Here is a 22,081-nt window from a genome sequence, read left to right on the forward strand (position 1 = left end):
AAAACCCCACAAAAGACAGCGCAGCGCGCAGACCCTCACCATCGTCTTCCAGGGGTTTATTTCCAGCCCCGCCCCCTCTGGGCCTGGCCACGCCCCCCAGCCCGCCCGCCGGGCGCTCGGCGGCGACTCAGGCCGCGGTCTGCAGGCGACAGCAGCGCGCCCCCGTCCAGTCCATGCCCGCGCACTGGCAGTGGCATGTGGTCTCGGCACGCACGTCCCACGAGCCACAGGAGGAGCCGCAAGTGCAGGCGGTGACGGCGAAGCCTGCGGGCGAGAGGGGAGCGAGCTTGGCCCCGAGCCGAGGCGCCAACGCCTGGGAATGGGGCCCGCATTGCTTGCGCGGGGGGAGGGGAGGCTGGGGGCCTGGCCTCGCCGGGGTCCCCAGGCAATGCGGTCCTGGAGCCGGAGCCGGGGCGGGCGGAAGGCTGGGGTGCAGGCCAGGAATTAGAGAAGTAGCCTCCAGACACAGAGGCTGTGGCGCGTCGGTTAACCTCGGTTAACCTCAGACTTCTCCGTTTCAGCTCAAGTCATGATCCCAGGGTTGTGGGATCGAGCCTCGCGTCGGGCTCCTGCTGACCATGGAGCCTGCTTGGGACTCTCTGTCTCCCTCTCTCCGCTCCTCCCCTCCTCAGTCTCTCTCAAAATAAAGAAACATTTGGAGAAAAAGAAACCGAGGCTGGTCTTGGAGGGTTTACTGGGCACCGGGAATATAACTGGGAGCCGGGACACAGGACTTCGGCACTCACCTGAGGGGCAGGTGGCCAGGTCACCCCTGGAGGTGACGGTTCGGCAGCTCAGCCCAAGGGTCCTCAGGGTCTCCAGGACTGCGGGAGAAGAAGGGTCCGACTGAGACCTAGCTGCCCCTCCCCCACTCCCATGCGGGCGCGGGGTCAGGCCCAGGTGGCTGGTGGAGGGCCAGGTGGGCGGCTCGCCACCTCCCAGACTGTCACCAGGTGACTGTCATAGAGGTCGGAGGATTTGGGGCTTCTGCTGAAGGCGGCGCTGGAGGGGGTCTGGGGTGGGATCACGGTTGGGGTTGGGGTTAGCTGGATGGTCGCGCCAAGGCAGGAGTCTCAGGGGCCTCGGAGGCCCTGCTGCGGTGGGAAGCGAGGGTCCTCACTTGCGTGGGAAGCATCGTGGACCTTCTCGTTGATGGCTTCCTCCACTGGACACAGAGACCGGCCGCACACCAGCAGCGCCAGGCCAGCGAGGAGGAGGGGGAGGAGGGGCAGAGCCTTCATCGCGCACGCGCTGCAAGAGGAACGAAGACACCCACAGCTGGGTCACCCCTTCTCATCCGGGGCCTACAAAGCGGGTGGGCTATGGAATCCTGGTCCCCGTATGGGGGGTGGGGACTGGAGTCCCGGCTTTGCCATGGCCCCCCGGGGCTGGGGCTCAGGGCTGAGCAGAAGCAGCCGGCACTTACCCCCTGGATGGACTCAGCAAGCCAAATCCGGGACACTGACTTCACGCCCCTGCCACACCTCCCTCTTTAAAGCTTCTGGATGAGGAGCTTCCTGACTTGGCGAAGTTTCTTGCCCCCCCCCCCCCGCCCCGTCCCTTCTATCCCACATCCGGGGCCAAGAGGAAGCCCCCAGGCCAGACTCCAGGGGCCTAGGAGTGGGAAGCCCGGCCCCCCCACCCCCCGCCAGTTTCCCCATTCAAGAGCCCTCCCATGTCACAATCCGGCTGGGATTGGTCCTGGAGGTAGTACCAGGGGCAGGATTCCTTAAACCCTGTCAGTCCGAGGCACTGGGACTTTGCCTGCAGGGGTGGGGAGTGCAGGCACGGCCAAAAATAACTTCCCTGCATGAGAAATGCAGCCGGCATTCACACCCGGATGCCTTTCCACAATGGGATGGATGCATTCAAGGTTTATTTCCCTCCAATGGAACATCCGCAACAGACGGTGGCAAACTACAGCCCAGGGGACAAATCGGGCCCATTGTCTATTTCTGACAGTGGGCAAAGCAAGGTTTCACATTTTGGGGTTTTTTAATTATTATTTTTTCAATGTTTATTTACTGTTGAGGGCGAGAGAGACTGAGCGTGAGCAGGGGAGGGGCAGAGAGAGAGGGAGACACAGAATCTGAAGCAGGCTCCAGGCTCTGAGCTGTCAGCACAGAGCCTGACGTGGGGCTCGAACCCACGGACTGTGAGATCATGACCTGAGCCGAAGTCGGATGCTTCACTGACAGAGACACCCAGGCGCCCCAGAACCTCATTCCTTTTTAGGGCTAATATTCCATTGTGTGGACTCACCACCTTGTGTATATCCATTTAGTTGTGGATTGTGTTCTTTCCACCTCTTGGCTGCTGTGAATAATGCCCTCTGTAATCACTGGTGTAGAAGCATCTCTGAATCCCTGCTTTCAGTTTTCTGGGGGTAAATACCCAGAGTGGGATTGCTGGGTCATGTGGCAATTCTATGTTTAACTCTTTGAGCAGCTGCCAAAGAGTTTTTACTGTTAAATCGTTGGGGGAAAAAATGTAATCCTTAGCGACATATGAAATTCAAATCCCAGTGCCCATAAATAAAGGGTTCTTGGAACATGGCCATGGCCACTTTTTTTATAGATTGTCTGAGACTGCTTTCCTAGATCAGTGGCAGAGTCGAGAAGTTGTAACAGAGACAGACTTTATGGCCTGCAGAGGTGAACCCAGCTATATCTGCCCCTTTACCAAAAAAAAAAAAAAAATTGCCCACCCCTGGACGACAGAAGTGACTATGAATGAGAGATCACAATGTATTGTTTGCAGCTATATGCAACAGTCTAGAAGATTCTCACCAATATAATTGTGAGCAAAACAATCTTGGCTGTGGGTGCCTGGGTGGCTCAGTTGGTTAAGTGCCCAACTTTGGCTCAGGTCATGATCTCGCTGTTCGTGAGTTTGAGCCCCCAAGTCAGGCTCTGTGCTGACAGCTGAGCCTGGAGCCTGCTTCAGATTCTGTGTCTCCCTCTCTCTGCCCCTCCCCTGTTTATGTTCTCTCAAAAATAAATAAACATTAGGGGCGCCTGGGTGGCTTAGTCGGTTAAGCGTCCGACTTTCGCTTAGGTCATGATCTCGCAGTTCGTGGGTTCGAGCCCCGCGTCGGGCTCTGTGCTGACTGCCAGCTCAGAGCCTGGAGCCTATTTCAGAGTCTGTGACTCCCTCTCTCTCTGACCCTCCCCTGCTCACGCTGTCTTTCTCTCTCTCCCTCCTAGAAATAAATAAAACATTAAAAAAATTTAAAAAATAAATAAATAAATAAACATTAAAAAAGAAAGAAAGAAAGAAAGAAAGAAAGAAAGAAAGAAAGAAAGAAAGAAAGAAAGAAAGAAACTAGATCCAAAGAAGAACATACCACACAAATTCATTTACTAAAAAGGCACCCAAAAATGGGTGCCTAGGCGGCTTAGTTGGTTGAGTGTCCAAATTTTGGTTTTGGCTCAGGTTCATGGGTGTAAGCCCCACATGGGGCTCTGTGCTGACAGAGAGAATGGGATTCTCTGTCTCCCGCTCTCTCTCTGTCCTTCCGCTGCTCACGTGCACTCTCAAAAATAAGTTTAAAAAATATACATTTAGGGGCACCTGGATGTCTTAGTCGGTTAAGCATCCAACTTTCGCTTGGGTCATGATCTCGCGGTTCATGGGTTCGAGCCCCGCGTCGGGCTCTGTGCTGACTGCCAGCTCAGAGCCTGGAGCCTGTTTCAGTCTGTGACTCCCTCTCTCTCTGACCCTCCCCTGCTCACGCTGTCTGTCTCTCTCCTAGAAATAAATTTAAAAAAAACATTTAAAAAAATAAAATAAAAAATATACATTTAATAAACAAAAGGAAAAGAAAGAAAGAAAGAAAGAAAGAAAAGAAAGAAGAGAAAAGAAAAAACACAACTAGGGGCGCCTGGGTGGCTCAGTCGGTTAATAGGGGCGCCTGGGTGGCTCAGTCGGTTAAGCATCTGACTTCGACTCAGGTCATGGTCTCACGGTTCGTGGGTTCGAGCCCCGCATCGGGCTCTGTGCTGACACCTAGCTCAGAGCCTGGAGCCTGTTTCAGATTCTGTGTCTCCCTCTCTCTCTGACCCTCCCCTGCTCAAGCTGTCTCTCTCTCTCTCTGTCAGAAATAAATAAAACATTTTTAAAAGTTAAAAAAAAACACAACTAAGCTGTTGGAGATGAGGATGGAGGTTCAGTTTTCTGGGGAGTCTGATGAGCAAAGGGCAGATAAAGGGCTTCTGGAATGTAGTGAAAAATTTGAGCTTATGCTCAGATCTGCACCCATTTCTTTCTGCATGTCTTATCTCAGGAAAAGTGATATGTGTGTGTGAAATCCCTATGTAAATACAACTGTATCTATAGGCCAAAGTGTAGGCAATACTTACTGAGCACCTATCATGTGCCAGCCGTGATGCTATGCACGATGCTTGTGTGAGAAGCAAGGGGACACCCCCACATGCACTTTGCCCCTGTCTGTGGGAGGAAGACAGACACCAAGGGAACGCTTGGTTAGCCTCAAACTCCACCACTCAATTGTCCCCTGAAGGAGAGGAACCTGGTTCGGGGAGAACTTCTGACATTAGAATGTCCCACCCAAGGGGCGCCTGGGTAGCTCAGTCGGTTGAGCGTCTGACTCTTGAGTTTGGCTCAGGTCATGATCCCCCAGTTTGTGGCTCCGAGGCCCAGATCAGATTCGGTGCTGAGAGTGTGCGGAGCCTGCTTGGGATTCTCTCTCCATCCTTCCCTCTGTCTCTCCTCTCCCAGTCTCAAAATAAATGACTTAAAAAAAAAAAGAAAGAAAGAAAAGAGACAAGAACATGGCCCCCAGTGGAAGAATCTAGAGAGGCTTTGTGGAGGAAGAGATATCTGAGCAGTAATCAGAGGATAAGCAAAAGTTAAGCAAGAGAAGGGGCGCCTGGGTGACTCAGTTGGTTAAGCGTCCAACTTCAGCTCAGGTCATGATCTCACGGTTTGTGGGTTCGAGCCCCGCGTCAGGCTCTGTGCTGACAGCTAGATCAGAGCCTGGAGCCTGCTTCGGATTCTGTGTCTCCCTCTCTCTCTGACTCTCCCCTGCTCATGCTGTCTCTATCTCTCTCTCCAAAATAAATAAAACATTTAAAAAAAAGAAAAAAAAGCAAGAGAAGCAGTGAGGGAGGGCTTTCGGGGTGGAAGGAACGGCATGTCCCAAGGCCCTGGGGAAGAACAGGGTGCACCAGCTTTGAGGAACTGAAAGCAAACTAGGGGACAGGATGGCAGAGAGCCTGGCCTGGATAAACAACATCGCAGGCTCCCTTCCTTGAAGATGCCCAGGCACAGCTTGGGCCTGAGGGTAGCTCCGGAGGCAGCAAAAGTCATGTTTTGAGAGTTCTTATTCTTCAAATCATTTCATCTCAGAACTTTTCAGGTAGAAGCTTTTGAGGGTCACCGAAGAAGAAGGCGGCTCTGACTACTGGCTGGGTGAAAAGCAGAGGGGAGTATGAGGAACCCTTAGGGTTCCTTGGGATCTTAGTTTGAAAACCCTCAGTTAAGTAACAGGAAAGGGCCACGTGCCTTTTGCCTTTTAAGAAAATATTTTCGGGGCGCTTGGCTGGCTCAGTCGGAAAAGCATTCGACTCTTACTCTGGGCCGTGAATTCTAGGCCCATGTTGGGTGCAGAGATTACTTAAAAAAGTAAAGTTTAAAAAAAAGGGGGGGCGCCTGGGTGGCTCAGTGGATTGAACATCTGACTCTTGGTTTAGGCTCAGGTCATGATCTCAAGTCTCATGGGATCGAGCCCTGCACGGGGCTCTGCGCTGACAGCGTGAAGCCTGCTTGGGATTCTCTCTCTGTCTGCCCCTCCCCTGCTCATGCTTGCTCTCTCTCTCTCAAAATAAATAAATAAACATTAAAAAAAAAAAAGAAAAAGAAAGGAAAATAGAAGTGCCTGGGTGGCTCAGTCAGTTAAGTGTCTAACTTCGACTCAGGTCATAATCTTTCCGTTTGTGAGTTCGAGCCCCACGTTGGGCTCTGTGCTGACAGCTCAGAGCCTGGAGCCTGCTTAAGATTCTGTGTCTCCCTCTCTCTCAGTCCCTCCTCGACTCACGCTGCCTCTGTCTCAAAAATAAACATTAAAAAAAGTATTAAAAAAGAAAATATTTTCATTACCTCTGACTTCTTTTTTTAATGTTAACTGATTTATTTTTGATATAGAGGGCTCGAGAGGGGGAGGAGCAGAGAGAGGAGAGAGCCAAAATCAAGAGTCGGACACTTAAAGCGACTGACCGCCTCTTACCTGGCCCCCCAGATTTCTATCAATGAAACTGAGTTCCAATGGCCTCAATTTTGCAACCCATGCTATCAAATAAAATTCCAGAGCCCAGTCTTTAAAATGTACCATAAGACAATCACACACTTCACTGAAGTATGATTTTCGTTAAATAAAACGCATCTATCTTAAGCGTTCAGTTGGATGCATTTTGACAAACACATACACCTGCAGGAGGCACGAATGTTTTGTTTTTACCAAGTACTGTCTCTTTGAAATATAAGGTATAAGTTACATAAACTTCATCCTTTTTTACTGAGGTCTATGAGTTTCCACAAATGTATAGAGCTGTGTGATTATTAACACCAAATGCTTCTTTTTTTCTCTTAATTTTTTAAATGTTTATTTATTGTTGAGAGAGAGAGGCAGAGCATGAGCAGAGGAGAGGCAGAGAGAGAGGGAGACACAGAATCCGAAGCAGCTCCAGGCTCTGAGCTGCCAGCACAGAGGCCGACGCGGGGCTCGAACCCACTGCCGGCGAGATCATGACCTGAGGCGAAGTTGGACGTTGAACCAACTGAGCCACCCAGGTGACCCCAACACCAAATACTTCTAACTTAGATGATGGTTGTGGGAAAGAGGAGTTTCCCAACCATCCGAAGGGGGGCCGTGTTCTGGAGTCCGCAGAGAGAGCAGATTTTTGTGCCCCGTGCTGCTGGTTTTCCTGTGTGGTGTAACACCTGCTGTGAATATCCACAACCGTGCGCACTGGTGCTCGGCTCGGTCGCTGTACATCTCTCCTTGAAGGAGTGCTTTGATCCCTCGGAGCCTGGGACACTGGCCTCTAGAAGCAGCATGAGCTTCTGGTTTCCCGCCTCGCCGGGCGGTGGCTTGCTGTCCTGGCGACAGAGCTGAGCTGACAGGTGGCCGAGCCAAATCCGGAAGGAATCATCGACACTTGCTTCCTGTCTCGCATGAATGAAAGAAAAGTAAAGCCTCCTGGAACACTGCCAGGTTTCTTTAGCAAGAGCTGGGGAGCCCGGCTTCATTTACAAACACTTCTGAGCTGGTGGGGGGGGGGCTGGGGGGCGGGGAGTCTGCTGCGCAGAAGGGGGTTCTGAGCGGCACAATAAGCTGTGGGCTCTGGCCGGAGCCCAAGGGGCCAGGTTGCACCTTGGGGCAAGGAACAGCCTGAGGGTGGACGGTAAAGATCATGTTAACTCCCTTAGTTAAATACCTGTGATTCTCCTGTCCCTGGCTGGGCTCCTTGGGCTTCTTGCCTCCTTCCAGAATATTTTCCATTGTGGAGGCCCCTCGGGAGCTCTGAGATGACCATATCTACTGTTTGTGGAGCGATGTGTACATATTGACCACCATCCTGTCAAGTAGATGTAATTATTAGCTCAACAAAAGGGGCTGTTGAGGTTCAGAGAGGTTAAGTGATTTGCCTGGGGTCACACAGCAAGTTGTCCCCACTTTACTTAAAAACTAAAAAGAAGAGGGGTGCCTGGGGGGCTCTGTCGGTTTAAGGGTCCGACTTCGGGTCAGGTCATGATCTTGCTCGTGAGTTCAAGCCCCGTGTCGGGCTCTGTGTCGGGCTCTGTGCTGACGGCTTGGAGCCTGGAGCCTGCTTCCGATTCTGTGTCTCCCTCTCTCTCTGTCCCTCCCCCTCTCAAGCTGTCTCTGTCTTTCTCAAAAATAAATAAACATTAAAACTAAATAAATAGGTAAATAAGTACAATTAAAGAAAAAAAAGAAGGGTAGGGGTCTTCTGGGCACTTCCGTTGGTTAAGTGTCTGACTCTTGATCTGGTGCAGGTCATGATCTCAGGATTCGTAGATTCGAGCCCCAAATCAGGCTCTGTGCTGATAGTGCTGAGCCTGCTTGGGATTCTCTCTCTCTCTCTCTCTCTCTCTCTCTCTCTCTCATTCTCTTTCCCCGCCCCTCCCCCACTTGCACTCTCTCTCAAAAATAAATAAATAAACTTAAAAAAGGAAAAAGAGGAGTGCCTGGCTGGCTCAATCAGAGGAGTGTGTAACTCTTGATCTCGGGGTTGTGAGTACGAGCCCCATGTTGGGTAGAGAGATTACTTAAAAAAAAATCTTAAATACATACATGCATAATACATACATACATAGAAAAAGAATAAAGGCAATATTGTCTTGAGAATATTCCTACAGGGGCACCTGGGTGACTCAGTTGGTTGAGCATCCGGCTCTTGATTTTGGCTCAGGTCATGATCTCAGGGTCATAAGATCGAGCCCTGCATCACACTCTGCTGAGTGTGGAGACTGCTTAAGATTCTCCCCCCCGCAATCCCCCTCTTGCTCAAATTTTCTCTCTCTCTCTGTAAAATTTTAAAAAATAATAAAAAAGAGAGAACATTCTTACAGCTTTTCTTTTTCTGTTACAGAAATGACAGAAGTAAAATGTCCCTATTTCAGAAGGAATTCAAAGGGGCACCTGGGTGGTTCAGACAGTTAAGCCACCAACATTGGCTCAGGTCATGATCTTACAGTTCGTGGGTTCGAGCCCCGCGTCGGGCTCTGTGCTGACAGCTCAGAGCCTGGAGCCTGCTTCAGATTCTGTCTCTCTCTCTCTCTCTCTCTCTCTGGCCTCTCCTGCTCACTCGCATACGTGCACATGTTTTCTCTCTCTCAAAAATAAATAAACATTAAAAAAATAAAAAGGAATCCAAAGAATACAGAATTTTATAAATGGTCCCTGTATTCCTACTCACGGGGAGTAATCAAGAACTGGGGGGCTGAGGAATGTGAATAGAAGGGGATAGAAGGGAGGTGGTGTCTGTCCAGAAGGTCCAGGGCCCCACGCTCTCCGGGCGCCGCCTCCCCAGTTCTCCAAGCAGCGGGCAGAACTGACCTGGGTGAGGTCAAATCACTTTCAAAGGGGAGACTTGAGCCTCCGATTCGTCCGATGCCAAAGTCCTCCCTTTTAACCAAGGCATGTTCCCACCCAAACTGTGGGGAGAGCGGTACCTGGACCAGGGTGTGGGTGTGTGGAGAGCCAAGTAAGGGGGTGGGTGGAAAGAATTTTGTAGAAACGCCTTCCATCCAGCCTGGCTTTTTGACATTCCACATATCAACCTTTTCTTTAATGTTTTTAATGTTTATTTATTTTTGAGACGGGGGAGGGGCAGAGAGAGAGGGAGACACAGAATCCGAAGCAGGCTCCAGGCTCTGAGCTGTCAGCACAGAGCCCGACGCGGGGTTCGAACTCATGAACCACGAGATCATGACCTGAGCCAAAGTCAGATGCTCAACCAACTGAGCCACCCAGGCGCCCCTCAATCTTTTGTGGGGGGTGGGGGGTGTGGAGCCCCGGCCAGGCCCTCCCTGTCTGTCCTATCCTCCCCCCCCCCGCACCCCAACCCTGGTGACTCCATCTCTGGCCCCTGAGGGAGCAGAACCTTCCCACTCAAAAGATAATTTCTTCACTCCAGATGCCTTTTCACAATATTCTTGGCAGCTGTTGGTTAACTTGTGTTTTAAGATTTTGAGTAACTTTAGAAGAGAAAAGGGAAGCTGGCCTCGTCGCCTCCTCGCTGTCTGGGCCCCCCTGGACCGGGGCACTCTCTCTTCTTCACGTCCCTCCCTGCCTGGAGGTTTCCCGGGCTCACTGAGTCACACTCACTTCCTGTTCCTGCCCCCGGGCCGGGCCGCAGAGCCCCTTCCTCCCAAGGAAGGTGAAGGGTGGGGCGCTCCCTCCCCGGCCCCTTCCCCTGCGGGGGTCCTGGCTGTCACCAGAGGGCCACCACGCCTCCCGCCCAGCTAGCTGCTCCAGCCTGCCCTGCGGCCTCACATTTGCTTTAAGTTGTGCAAGTTCGAGACCACAAACCTTTCCCCTCCTTGTGCGACTTGGATAAGATATTCTAGAACAGGGCCCCGGCCAGCAAGGGTGGAGCACTCCTACGCGGTGCATTCCCGACGCTGAGAACATCGGTCCTCACGTCGTCTGGGGCGTGCAGATGTTAGCCTGACAAATCCTTTTTGCTCACTTTGTGGGGCCCTCCGACTTAGCCTGCCCAGGGCTGGACCCCATTAGAGGGTTAAATAATAACACTAATATTATAGCAATAAAGTATCATTAAGATGACCGTCATTATGGCAGCCGGGATTTCTGGATTCTTCCAAGTTGCTTACAACGTGACCACCCATCCCCCTGAGGTCTGTCTCCACCCCAGACCTCCCTGATAAGCTCAGATCCTGCTGCCTCCGAGGGAGCCTGCAGAGAATACCTAAGACAGTGTATCAGGTTGTTACTTTCTGTTACTTTCAATGTCCAGCGAGTAGCCGAGGGACAGGTCATTTGAGAAGGATGCCAGCTGATTCCAGTGAAAGGATGAACAGGGTTGGAAATAATCCTCAAGAATTAACGGGTCCAGGCAACTTGATGGCTGCCGACACCTTTATGTGGAGAACTGGTGGGGACCAAGGGCCATATGTCCCACTCCCACCAACGCACAGATCACTTGCAGCGACACGACATTATGGAGCCCCTGAGATGCAAGAGGAAGTAGCCAGCCCCACCAGGGAGAGATTATTCTGACCTACAGCTGAACCTGATCTAGGCTATAGTGCGAACCACCTGTTGACAGAGGAAACCGCACGGCGGGGATGGTGGGGACGGATGCCAAGGAACCAGTTATATAGGGTCACGAGGAAGCAGCCAGCCAAATCCAGAATGGGGGCCATTCCCCAGGACAGGAAGAGAACCGCCAAGAAAGCACACTTGGCTGGGATAAATGTCCTGAGGAAATAATGCACTGCGACATTTGAGCTGAAACGGGAAGGAGGGAGGGATATGGAGATTGGGGAAAAGTGCATTGTAGGCAACGAGAACAGCAGGTGCAAAGGTCCTGTGGCTGGAACAGTGTGGTGTGTTTGAGAGACAGCGGCAAATCCAGCCTTGCCCAAGCTGCTGTGGCTGAGGGAGCCAGTGGAGTTGCGGACGGACCTTGTTAAAGCAGAGAGAGGGAGGCTGGACTTTATTCTCCTAGGAAGGTTTGAGAAGTCTGAGTGATGTCTGTAGGGGGCCTGGCATGATGCCTGGACGGGGTCAGGGCCCGACGCTGCGGGCGGCTGTGGCCCATAGGGGTCTGTGAACATCTGTTGAATTAAAATGTCCTTGGGGCGCCTCGGTGGCTCAGTCGGTCAAACGTCTGACTTTGGCTCAGGTCATGATCTCACGGTTCACGAGTTCGAGCCCTGCACCGGGTTCTGTGCTGACAGTTCAGAGCCTGGAGCCTGCTTTGGATTCTGCATCTCTCTCTCTGCCTCTCCCCCCACTCGTTCTCTGTCTCTCTCTCTCTCAAAAATAAATAAAACGGTAAAAAACAATGTCCTTAGTCGGAGACGATACAACATCTCCTAGGGATAAGTAACGGGCAGAGGCCGGTGTAAGGAAGGTTTGTTGCCGCAGGGAAGCGGAGTAACCTGACCTACTTCTGGTAATTTCCAGCTAAGGCCACCCGAGCCCCAGGTGCAGACTCGAAAGCGCGGAGCAGCGGGAAAATTGGGCCACAGCGCCCCCTGCTGCTCACAGCGCTCACCTACTTAAGCGTCTTCTCAGGACAGTGAGATTAAATACTAAACCTTGTAACCATCTTCCCACTCCGCCTCCGCCGGTTAAAAGACTTCCCTGCAGACGGGGCGCCTGGGTGGTTTAGTCGGTTAAGCGTCCGACTTTCGCTTAGGTCATGATCTCGCGGTTCGTGGGTTCGAGCCCCGCGTCGGGCTCTGTGCTGACTGCCAGCTCAGAGCCTGGAGCCTGTCTGTGACTCCCTCTCTCTCTGACCCTCCCCTGATCACGCTCGCTCTCTCTCTATCCTAGAAATAAATAAAAAATTAAAAAAAAAAAAAAGGCTTCCCCGCCGAGGCCTGGCGGAGAGCCGCGGATCTGGGGCCGGCATCTCAGGGGTCTGCGCTCCACCCCTGCCCCGCACCCCACGCACTCGACCCACCTTGTGCGTCTTTCTGCCCTGGTGGGAGTTTCGTAAATCCTAGAAGCAGAAAGGCTGGGCCAGAGTGTTTAGCGCTTCTCCAGGGCCCCACCTGCAAAACCGCGTGTGCGATTTTCCTGGGAAAAAATGCACTTAGATTTCCCCGAATTCTCAAAAGGATGGGTGACTTAAATGAGGGCTATGTCCCCCGGGGCCGGTAAGGAAGGGCCCTGCGTGTCCTGTGTCTGACCGTGCCTTCCTGGTCCCAATCTTGGATGGGCCACCACATGCCCTGAGGTGACAGAATGGGAATGAGCAACGCTGGAGGGGGGGGCGCTGTACCCACTCAGCCAGGCCCCCTCCCCGGCACCCCTCCCGGCAGAACCCCTTCGCCAGCATTAGATGCGGACCCCACCCGCCCTTGCTCAGATCCCTTCTGTAGTTCCCCATTACACCAGCAGTGGCCAAATCCTCACCCAGGCCCCAGAGGCCCCATGTGGCTCAAATCTGATTACCCCTTAATGTCTTTTTTGCTCCATCTCACTCTCTTGCCTTTGCGTCCACGGTGCCCTCCCTCCTTTTTTTTTTAATGTTTATTTTTGAGAGTGTGAGCGGGGAAGGGGCAGAGAGAGAGGGAGACAGAGGATCCGAAGCAGGCTCTGCACTGACAGCAGGGAGCCCGATGCGGGGTTCAAACCCACGAACCTCAAGGTCACGACCTGAGCCGAAGTCAGACACTGAACCGACTGAGCCACCCAGGTGCCCCTGACTCCTCCTTCCATTCTCAACTCAGACATCCCCTTCCTCCAGGAAGCCTTTCTTGACTGCCCCCAGACTGGGTGCATTAGGGTACCCCTGGGCTCCCACAGCCCCCTCTGCTTGCCAAGCGCCGGCTCTGCATCTTGTGCCCCAGAGAGAACAGTCATCCTGTGCCTTCTTCACGCTCTAAGAGTCATTTCTCCTTTCAGCTGAGTGTTAGGATTGAATTGTATCTGCCCAAAATTCATGTTGAAGTCCTAACCCCCATGACCCCAGAATGTGACTGTATTTGGAGACAGTCTTTTTACAGGATGACTGGGTGAAAATGAGGTCATTAGGGTGGGCCGTAACCCAGTACGACTGGTGTGCTTGTAAGAGGTCGGGACACTGACAGACAGACGGGTATGTGAGGACACAGGGAGAAGTGGCATCTGGGCATCTACTTGCCAAGGTGAGAGGCTGCAGCCGACACCTTGATCTTGGACTTCCGGCCTCCAGACTTGCCTCGTGTGCCCTCTGAACAGCCTGGGGGGGAGGAGCTTAAGCAACAGCGTTCTAACTCTCTGGGGTGGGAAGCAGGCATGGCCGACTCTGCCCCCGGGCGCTGGGGAAGACCCCAAGCCTGGTTTGGCTCCCATGGTCCCATGAGGACAGTGCCTGGGGTGGGGGGCGGCATCCAGGGTCCAGTCTGCTTAGTAACACTAAGAGTCCCATCAGAGCAGCCAAGATGACTCTAGTGCCAGCTGTCATGCTGTCATGCCATCAGCTTTCTGCCACCATCTCTTACCTCCTCTGCAAAGCTCCATTACTGGCCCTGACTGTTGGAAGCATGGAGAAGCCAGGAAGTTGGCCAAGCAGCCGGTGTTCAAACCAAACCTAATTTTTAACCTCTTCGCCTCGGCTTAAGATGCAGCCTGGCAGCATGAGTGGGTCCTGAGACCCAGGTCAGAGGTCAGGGAGGCGGGCCCACCAGAGGCTGGCCCGGTACAGCTCCCTCAGAAAGAAGGCGAGGGGGGTGCTGGCCGGCAGAGAGAAGGGAGGCCTTTATTTATCTGGAAGGGGAGGGGGAGCGGGTCAGGGCAGGGCAATGTCTTCCAGCTTCTGGTCCAGCGTCTTGAGGTCATCCAGAAAGCGGGCTGGGGTGAGGATGTGCGAGGAGCCTGGACGGTAAGGGAGGGTTGGGGAGGGGCACTGTCTCAGGACCTCCAGCCGAGGTCCTTGGGACGGCAGGCTCTGACTCCGAGGACTCAGGAGTTCTTAGAAACCCAGGGGTCTACCCCCCAAGGGACTCCTTCCCTGGGAACCCCAGCCCCGGCACCAGCCCCCCAGGAAACTCGGGAGACAGGCAGATTCAAGTCCTGCATGGGCTCCGGGCTTTGGGGACCCAACTGGCAAACCCCAAAGCATCTAGGAGTCCACCCCCAACACCCAGGGACCCAGTCCCAGCTACTCACCAATGAGCACCTCCCACTTGCCATCAGTGGCCCTGGTCACCTCATAGGCGGCCCTCATCTCCGACATGGCCACGCCGCCCATGACATAGACGATGAGCCGGGGCCCCGCCCGCGCCTCCACACCAGCCTTGTTCTTGTGCCAGTGGCCGAAGCGGGCACTGTGCAGGGGGAGGAGGGCAGAGATCAGTCTCCAGGCAGAAGATGCTCCGCCCACCCTCACAGCCCTCACCTAACACGGGCAGGGGGCGGGGGTGTCCCCTGGGACCCTCACCTGACCGCAGCCTGGGAGCTGGATGTGGGGGCAGGGTCAGACACAAAGGGCCACAGCTTTCTGTCTAGCCGGTCCTCCACGGCGTCCTGGGGGCCACAGAGGGAGGCTTCGGAGAGGAGCCTCAGGGGGTGGGGCCTGGGGTCTGGAGCCCCATCCCCTGGGTGTGTTGCCCTTGCTGTTTTGTGCCCCCAGGATGGGCAGGGGCGGATGGTGGGGAGGGTGAAGGGGGAGCAGGGGAAGAGAGCAGAAGGGGACAGAGGAAGGAGCCAGTGGTTGCACAGGAAACAAGGCTCCCCAATGAGGTGCCCCTCTGGTCCCAATTATTTGGATGTAGGCTTAGGACACCCCTCGGCGGCGCAGATCGGATGCCGGAGGGATGCCCATAATGAGGGATTTTCCCTTAAGCCCTGAGGCTTAGCACCGTGACATGAAGAGAACTGAGCTACAGCCTGGTGCCGGGCAGAGCCTTGGGGGGGGGGGGGTCGGGGGAGGTCAGGCCCCCCCAGCGGTACCTCCATCACGTCCTTGATGACTGGGGTCCAGCGGGATAACTGATAGGTGGCCTCCAAGCGCTCCCTCCGCTCTAGCCGACTTGAGGTCCCAGAGCCCTACAGGCGGGCGGGTGGGACGGAGGATGGGGGAGAGGGAGGCGGGTCACACATGGGGCTGGGGGCTCCTCCAGCTTGGGGAGAGGGTTGTAGAAAAAGATTGCAGAAATGGCACAGAGGAGCAGAGAGATGGAGGGAAGAAAGAGAGAGAAAGGGGCAGGGAGGGGGAGACGGAGAAAGAGGGAAGAAGACAGGAGAGGCAGAGGAGAGAAAAAAATGAGACGGAGAGAAATGAGACCCAGCGATGGGGCAGAGAGAAAGACCAGGGCAAGGAGAGGAAGGTGGAAACGCATAGAGAAAACAGGGGGGCTGGGAGGTGGGAGACAGGGCGATAGACAGGGGCTGGGAGAGAGATGAGGGACAGGTGAGGGGGACATGAGGGCCGCCCCAGCAGCGGAGGCAGGGTCAGGGGAAGTGGGACACAGAGGGTGAGAGGGAGGCCGGAGCGGCTGAGACAGGAGACTGCTGAGTGTGTGTTTTGGGTGGGAGGCCATCCAAGACCTTCAGGAGCCCAGGGTCGACCGTGTGCCCTGATCCCAATGCTCCTGACCTTGCTTTCTGCCCAGCGGGGCCTCAGGCCATGCCCCCACCCCACCCCATCGCCAGGACCACGGCTGACTACACCTCGCCACCCTGCTTATCATGTGACCCAAGGGCACCCTCCCTACGCCCACATGTGCCTTCCGCCGGGTCTCTGACCCACAGGCTGCTCCCAGCATACCCCGGGGTTGGTGACCGTGCCTCCCAGCAGCTCCAGGTTCCGGATGAGGCTGCTGTGTGCCTGCACGTTGGCATGCTGGATCAGCTTGGCCAGATTCTCCTCACTCACTCCTGGAGGAAAAGAATGGGGGGGGGGTGGGCTCCTGTGGACGGGATTCTCATGAGGGGGGCCGGCTTGGAGAGCGCATGGGGGACAGAAAGTGGCCATGGGATTCCTAGGTGGTGGTGAAAGGAGGTCCCCAGATTGCGATGGGGGCATCCTGCAATTGGGGGGGGGGTGTCGTGAGGACCAAGGGAGCCACTCGGGCGGGTGCTAAGAGGATCCCCGAATTCTGGATGGAGACTCCAGAGGGGAGAGACGGGGGAAGCTCTGGAATTCGTTGAGGGGGCTAAGTTTGGAGGAGTCATAGATTTGGGGGTCTCTATGTCAATGGAGCCTTCGTGTCGATGAAAGTTCCCCCAGGTCAATGGAGGGGGGTTCCCAGGGCGGAGAGGCATATCTGTGGGGTCCGTGTGCTTGGGGAGTGGAAGCGGCCCAAGGTCAAGGAAATGATAGGGTAGAGAGAATCCCATGATCATTGCAGACCCCAGCGAACGGGGGTATCCAGAGGCGGTCCCCACCCACCATTCCGGAGAAGGATGTACAGCAACAGGACCCGGATCTTGTCATAGGCTGGCACCGCGGCGTCCAGCAGCACGGGCACGATCAGCTTCATGGCGTCCTTGATCTTCTCACCCTCGGCATCGGAGCCCATGGCCAAGTCCTGCGGGGCAGGGGGGGAAGGAAGGAAGAGGCCAGGGCTGGGACACCCGCAGGGTCCTCGGCAGCACCTTAGGGACCCGCTTCATCCATCCTACTGCCGGTCTCCAAAGGTTTCATCCCTGTCCATCAACAGGTCCCGCCCCTCACACGGCCCCACCTCTCCACGGGCCCCAACCCAGGGCCCTACCTCTCTATGCACCTGCCCACCCCGTAGACCACACCCCTGCATCAGGACGGCCTCTGCACGGGGCCCACCCCTCTCGGGCCACACCCCGACAAGGCTCCTCCCCTGCAGACCCAGCCCCCTCCCCACAGGCCCGCCTCTCCGAGGCCCCGCCCCTGCCCCAGGCCCACCCCCACCTGTTCCACACCGCACAGCTTCTCCACGGAACCCTTGAAGTGCTTCATGCAGTCGTCGGCTAAATGCAGGTGCGTAGAATACTGCGGGGCGGAGGGTGGGGAGGTGGGAGGTGGGGTAACAGACGCTGAGTCTGAGCCCGGGGGGGGGGGGTCGGTGGGGGAAGGATGGGGGAGGGGGAGGGGGACCCGGAGGGGGAGGGGGAGGGGCCAGGTTCCCCGCTGATGCTCACCTTGTTCAGCTCCTTCTGGTACTGAGGCATCTTTTTCAGGATGTGGGACAGGTCTTTGATGTTGGCCTGGGGACAGGGAGGCCGTGAGGCCCCGCCCTGCCCACCCCGGGTCCCACTCCAGCTCTGCAAACAGGGCGGGGCCCCGTCCTGATGCAGCCCGCCGCTACCTTGTCGGTGGTCAGCCTCTTGCTCTCACAGAACGTCTTCAGAAGCTCCGTGACCCTCCTGGCGGAGAGAGCGAGCAGGGATGGGGCTGGGGGCTGGCGCCAAGACTGTGGTTTGACCGCAGTAGGGGGTTGGGGTGGGGGTGACACAGCTGGGGAATGGGAACCATGTGCCGGCCCACGTTGAGGGCTTCGGTTGAGGGCGGTGGCTTATAGAGGGGGGCTCACCAGCACCTGGCCCGCGATGGGGGAGGAGGGACGGGAGTGGGGACGGGCACGGGGAGCAGAGTACAGAGCGGCCCACACCCTTGGCGCCCGCCCTGAGCACGCACTTGGACACGTCCGCGATGTGCATGTGCCGAAGCTCCACCCACAGGTCATCGTCTTCATCCAGCAGCACGGCCTTCTCGCGGGCTTCACTCAGCCCCGTGGTCTCGTACCTGCGGGAGACAGCGGGTCAGGGCGGCTAGCTGAGGGCCAGGGACCCGGGAGGTGATGGGGGGGGGGAGAGAAGGGGTCCGCCCACCTGTACGTGTCCTGTTCGATGTCCAGCAGGTCATAGGCCATGGCCTGGAATGTAAGCTCATGCAGCAGTGGGGACACAGGGTCCGCTGCCCGGTCCAAGATTAGGAGCTGTGAGCGGGTTTTTTCAGGGCCCTGGGGGAGGAGCCGGTGGCAGGGATGAGGACGCTGGCCCCGTCCTTGGCTGAGGCTCACCCACACTTCCCCAGCAGGCCCCCTCACCTCGCCCAGACTGGGAGTGTCTGCCTTGAAGGCATTCAGCTTGGCCAGGACGGCGTGGGCCAGCTGGGCTGTGTCCTCTGGGCCCCTGGGGGGGGGGGGGTGGCAGACATGGGGGCCTGGGTTTGGGAAGGGCGGGGCACACGCTGCAGGTCAACAATGGGGTGAGGGAAGGGAGTCGGGATCAGGCTGAGGGCCAGGGCAGGGGTCAAAAGTAAGGTTCAAGGCTGCATGCGGGCTGGGGGCAGGGTCGGGGGTGGCATCGGGCTGGGGTCCCCACTTGCGGTAGCGGATGGCCGGGTACTCCTGCAGCGTGGCGCACAGCGTGGCAATCTGCTGGGCCAGGGCCTCGATCTGCCGTGCCCGCTCACCCACGCGGAAGGGGCAGTAGAGGTTGTAGGTGCTGTGGGGGGCGTCCAGGGAGAACACCTGCGAGGGAACGGGAGCCAGGGCGCCCCTGTGGGTGGACACCTGGCCGGCGAGCAGCCTCCCGCCCCGCAGCTCCCTGCGGCTTCGGCTTCCCTGCTCTGCTAATGGTGGGGGGTGGCGCCAGGCACGCAGGGCGCTTCTAACGCCTGCAGGAGGTGGAGAAATAGGCAGCCCCTCCCCTGTGGGCAGGTAGGTCCCCTGGATTCGCCTGGGCTATACCTGGGCCTCATAGGGGAGGAAGGCCAGGTAGATCTCCTTCAGCGTCTTCACCACCTTTGCCAGACGGGAGCGGCCCAGCTCACTGAACAGGGGCTCCGGGCAGGCTGGGGTGAGCAAGAGGGGGCGTCAGGCCAGAGCGGCCTCCACGCCCTGACCCCCCAGCCTGCTGCACTCACTGTCGGTGAAGAAGACGTGTGCTGCTTTGTAGGTGAACGTCGGGGTCCCCCGGAAGTCTGCTATCAGGGCCTGCACTGACTGGGGAAGGCAGAACACTGTCCAAGCCTGGCTCTGCCCTCCAGACCCCTCCCCCGGCTCCCCCCCCAGCCACTGCCTGTCCCCCAACATATGCACACATGCACAGAGGCATGTGCGCGCGCGCACACACACACACACACATACACACGCTAGCTCACATAGGCACCTTCTCTGTGGGGCTGAGCAAATAAATGGCCTCCAAACTGGGAATGGGTTCTCGCCGTTTGTTAATGTCTTCGACAACTAGTAGGAACAGAGAAAGGGACATACATACGTAGGTGGCATTGGGGCCAGGGCTCACACGGAGCATCTGGGACTCAGGAGAGTGGGACCCTTGGGCGAGAGGGCAGGGGGAGCTGTACTCCCTCGGGCACTTAAGGGGGTGGTACCTGCCCATGGGTCACACAGCTGAGTTACTGGGCAGGGTTGTGCACCTTTCAGTTCATGGCCATGCTCCCTGGGGGTCCCCCATAGAAAGTTACACCCTCCAGGGGGCTCACACTGAGTTCACCCTTGGGGTCCTACATGGGGTTCTACGCACAGGGGTTGCAAAGTCAGGGAGGCAGACCCCTTAGGAATCGCAACTGGGGAGCCCTGCACTGGGTGGGGAGGGGGTCTGCCTGCCAGAGGCGGCCACGCTCAGGAAAGGGAAGGGCTGTTAGGGGTAGGGGGCTGCACACCTGGGAGCTCGGGACAATTTTAGGAGATCCAAGACTTAGGGCCCATCTGGGCGGCACGGGGTGGGGGTGTCCACTCACTAGTAATGCCCTCGGCCAGGAAGTCTGACATCTTGCAGCAAGAGGACAAAATGCGCATGCTCGGGTGGTCCATGATGAGAACCTGTCAGGATAGATGGACAGAGGGGCTGACGGACAGAGGAGCGGGCAGGAGAGGCTGCCACCGCCCCCGAGGTGGGGCTGGAGTGGTGTGAGCAGGACTGACCGCTGCAAGAGCTGGCTGGCTGGGAGGACCCAGGACCCCCCACCCGACGCCACCCTGTCCCAGGACCCCGCACTGGACCCCACTCCATGGACCAGCAGCCTCCTCCAGGAGTTCTTGTGGGTCCCCCATTCAGCCCCCCACACATGGGTCAGGACAAGGCATTCTGCCAACCGCGTACCTTCCACTCCCCATCCTTTTTGACACTCCGGATAACTCCGTTCAGAATTTCTGCAGGGGAGGTAGGGTGGGCTCAGGACGCTGGATTCTCTGGCCTCGCCCCGCCCGCAAGCCTTCTGGGCAGCAGGGCTGGGCCTCCATTTTCACCACCCCAGGTGTCACCCCCAATTTACAGCCAGGGAAACATGTGAAGCACTCTCAGCCCTAAGTGGCTAAGTGGCCACTCGATAAATATGCGTCAGATGAACAAATAACTGAGAAGCCAGGGCTCACATACAGGTCTACCTCCCTCCAGAGCAGGGATCTCGCCTCCCCATCGGCAACCTCGAGTTCTCCAGCCAGACCCCCACTCTCCCTCCATCAGTGTCCCTGAAGAACGCCAGGCTCCCTGCTCGGAGGCGGGCCTAGCTGCGATCATCCCATCGCCCCACCTGCAGCCTCAGCTTCCTCATCTGTAAAATGGGACCAGTGGTTTCCCCTCTCCGCATTAACCCCTGTGTAGAAGGCTCCGTTTTTGGTTGCGGTACTGGGGTTTGAGTCTGCCCTGCCCAGCGAGTGGGGGGGGGGGGTGGACGGGGAGGAAGAGGGAGGAGGGACTAGGCAGCCCTGCCTGCCCAGTGTCTTGTCCACTGTTATCAGGCCCCACAGGGCGGAAGGAGCAGGAAGGAGGTGCTGAAGCCGGAACTACCCGAGGTGGGGGAGGGGACAACCTCCACCCCTCTCCCAAGAGCCGGGACCTACGCGGCCCAGTCGCCCAAGTCCTCACGCTGCCTGAGGATCGTGGGGGACCCCGCAAGAAGGAAGGCGTCCCCTGGGCCTGGATATAGGCCTGACCACATACCCTGAGCTCTCACACCACCTGGGGTCGTTGACCAGCGCACCCAGCCCGGCCCCAGTCCGGGAGGGCAGCCCCCCGGACTTTGCCAAGCGCAGAGACGCGGCAGTCTGGGCGTCCAGCGGTGCCAGTCTCTGCTGGCACCCTAGGGGTCCAGGAATGCGAGCCCTAGTGCCTGTCTACGCTACCCCTAGCCCGATCTCCTTGGGTCCCCGGAGTCCAGCCTCTCAACTTTGTTCCCCTCCGGCACGGGAGAGCCGGGACGCCCAGCAAGGCCAAGTTCCCGCCCGCCCCCTCGAGGATCAGGTGCTCGACGCCCAGCCCGGCCGCCCGGCCCCCGCAGCCTGAGCCCCAGGGTCCGTGCACCCCTGGCCCCCGGCCCCCAGCCCCCAGCAGACGCACTCACTTTCCCCCACCACCGCCTTCAGCCCCGAGGGCGCCATCTTCCCCCAGGGGCGCCACCGCCGCTTCCGGGTCTGTCCCAAGGTGGGGGCGTGGCCCCGCGCGTCACCCACGTGGACCCCGCCCTGCTGGGCCGGCCCCGCCCCTCTTCGGTTCTCGACGAGGAAGGTGTGTACCTTGCGGAGCCGGCAGGTGTGTCACGCAGACGAGTGTGAAGGCGCTAGAGGGGGCACACCCCGACGACACACACAGACATGAGCTCAGACGCACCTTCCTGGCTTGTGTGCAGCGAGAGAACGGGATGGCAGGGGCGCAGACGCAGCCCCCGGCCTGCCAGAAGTTTCTCCGTGGTTGACGGATGCGCTTGCCCCTTCCGGCGCCGCAGGGCCATAAGACTGTGACCCACTTACCTTCCATTTCCCGGAGAGCAGCAGCAGCAGGCTGTCAGGAGGAGGCCTGGACGGAGGCTTGAGGCTAAGCCAGCACCTACTGTGTGCCAAGGACCCATGCCAGATTCTCACCCAGTCTCCTCAGAAACCCTGACGGGGAGTGACGGGGACAGCAGGACCCTTG

At 57.0% G+C, this 22,081-nt stretch overlaps 2 protein-coding genes across 4 annotated transcripts; both read right to left on the minus strand.

Moving 5' to 3' along the window:
* Positions 1–41: 41 nt before the first annotated feature.
* On the minus strand, positions 42–1,502 carry RETN (resistin). Its single transcript, XM_039251606.1, has 4 exons — positions 1,427–1,502; positions 1,121–1,251; positions 747–824; positions 42–264 (listed from the first exon to the last, which is right to left on the minus strand). Exons 2-4 carry the CDS (start codon positions 1,239–1,241, stop codon positions 128–130), a joined length of 336 nt encoding a protein of 111 aa, XP_039107537.1. The 5' UTR covers positions 1,242–1,251; positions 1,427–1,502; the 3' UTR covers positions 42–127.
* Positions 1,503–13,962: 12,460 nt separating this feature from the next.
* Positions 13,963–21,940, minus strand: STXBP2 (syntaxin binding protein 2). 3 transcript variants are annotated; one of them, XM_039251626.1, is made up of 19 exons: positions 21,919–21,940; positions 20,273–20,322; positions 19,911–19,992; positions 19,319–19,395; positions 19,074–19,152; positions 18,898–19,001; positions 18,530–18,678; positions 18,253–18,337; positions 18,035–18,165; positions 17,841–17,948; positions 17,512–17,569; positions 17,345–17,410; positions 17,115–17,195; positions 16,617–16,755; positions 15,993–16,102; positions 15,176–15,271; positions 14,664–14,749; positions 14,393–14,550; positions 13,963–14,098 (listed from the first exon to the last, which is right to left on the minus strand). In XM_039251626.1, exons 1-19 carry the CDS (start codon positions 21,923–21,925, stop codon positions 14,013–14,015), a joined length of 1,752 nt encoding a protein of 583 aa, XP_039107557.1. In that variant the 5' UTR covers positions 21,926–21,940; the 3' UTR covers positions 13,963–14,012. The 3 variants fall into 3 exon arrangements, with proteins under 3 accessions (XP_039107557.1, XP_039107556.1, XP_039107558.1); XM_039251625.1 differs by lacking the exon at positions 21,919–21,940 and adding an exon at positions 21,513–21,576; XM_039251627.1 differs by lacking the exon at positions 21,919–21,940 and adding an exon at positions 21,509–21,556.
* Positions 21,941–22,081: the final 141 nt, after the last annotated feature.

Source organism: Hyaena hyaena, unplaced genomic scaffold, assembly GCF_003009895.1.
Source record: "Hyaena hyaena isolate Hyena2069 unplaced genomic scaffold, ASM300989v1 scaffold_396, whole genome shotgun sequence".
In the NCBI taxonomy this organism is placed as follows: Eukaryota; Metazoa; Chordata; class Mammalia; order Carnivora; family Hyaenidae; genus Hyaena; species Hyaena hyaena.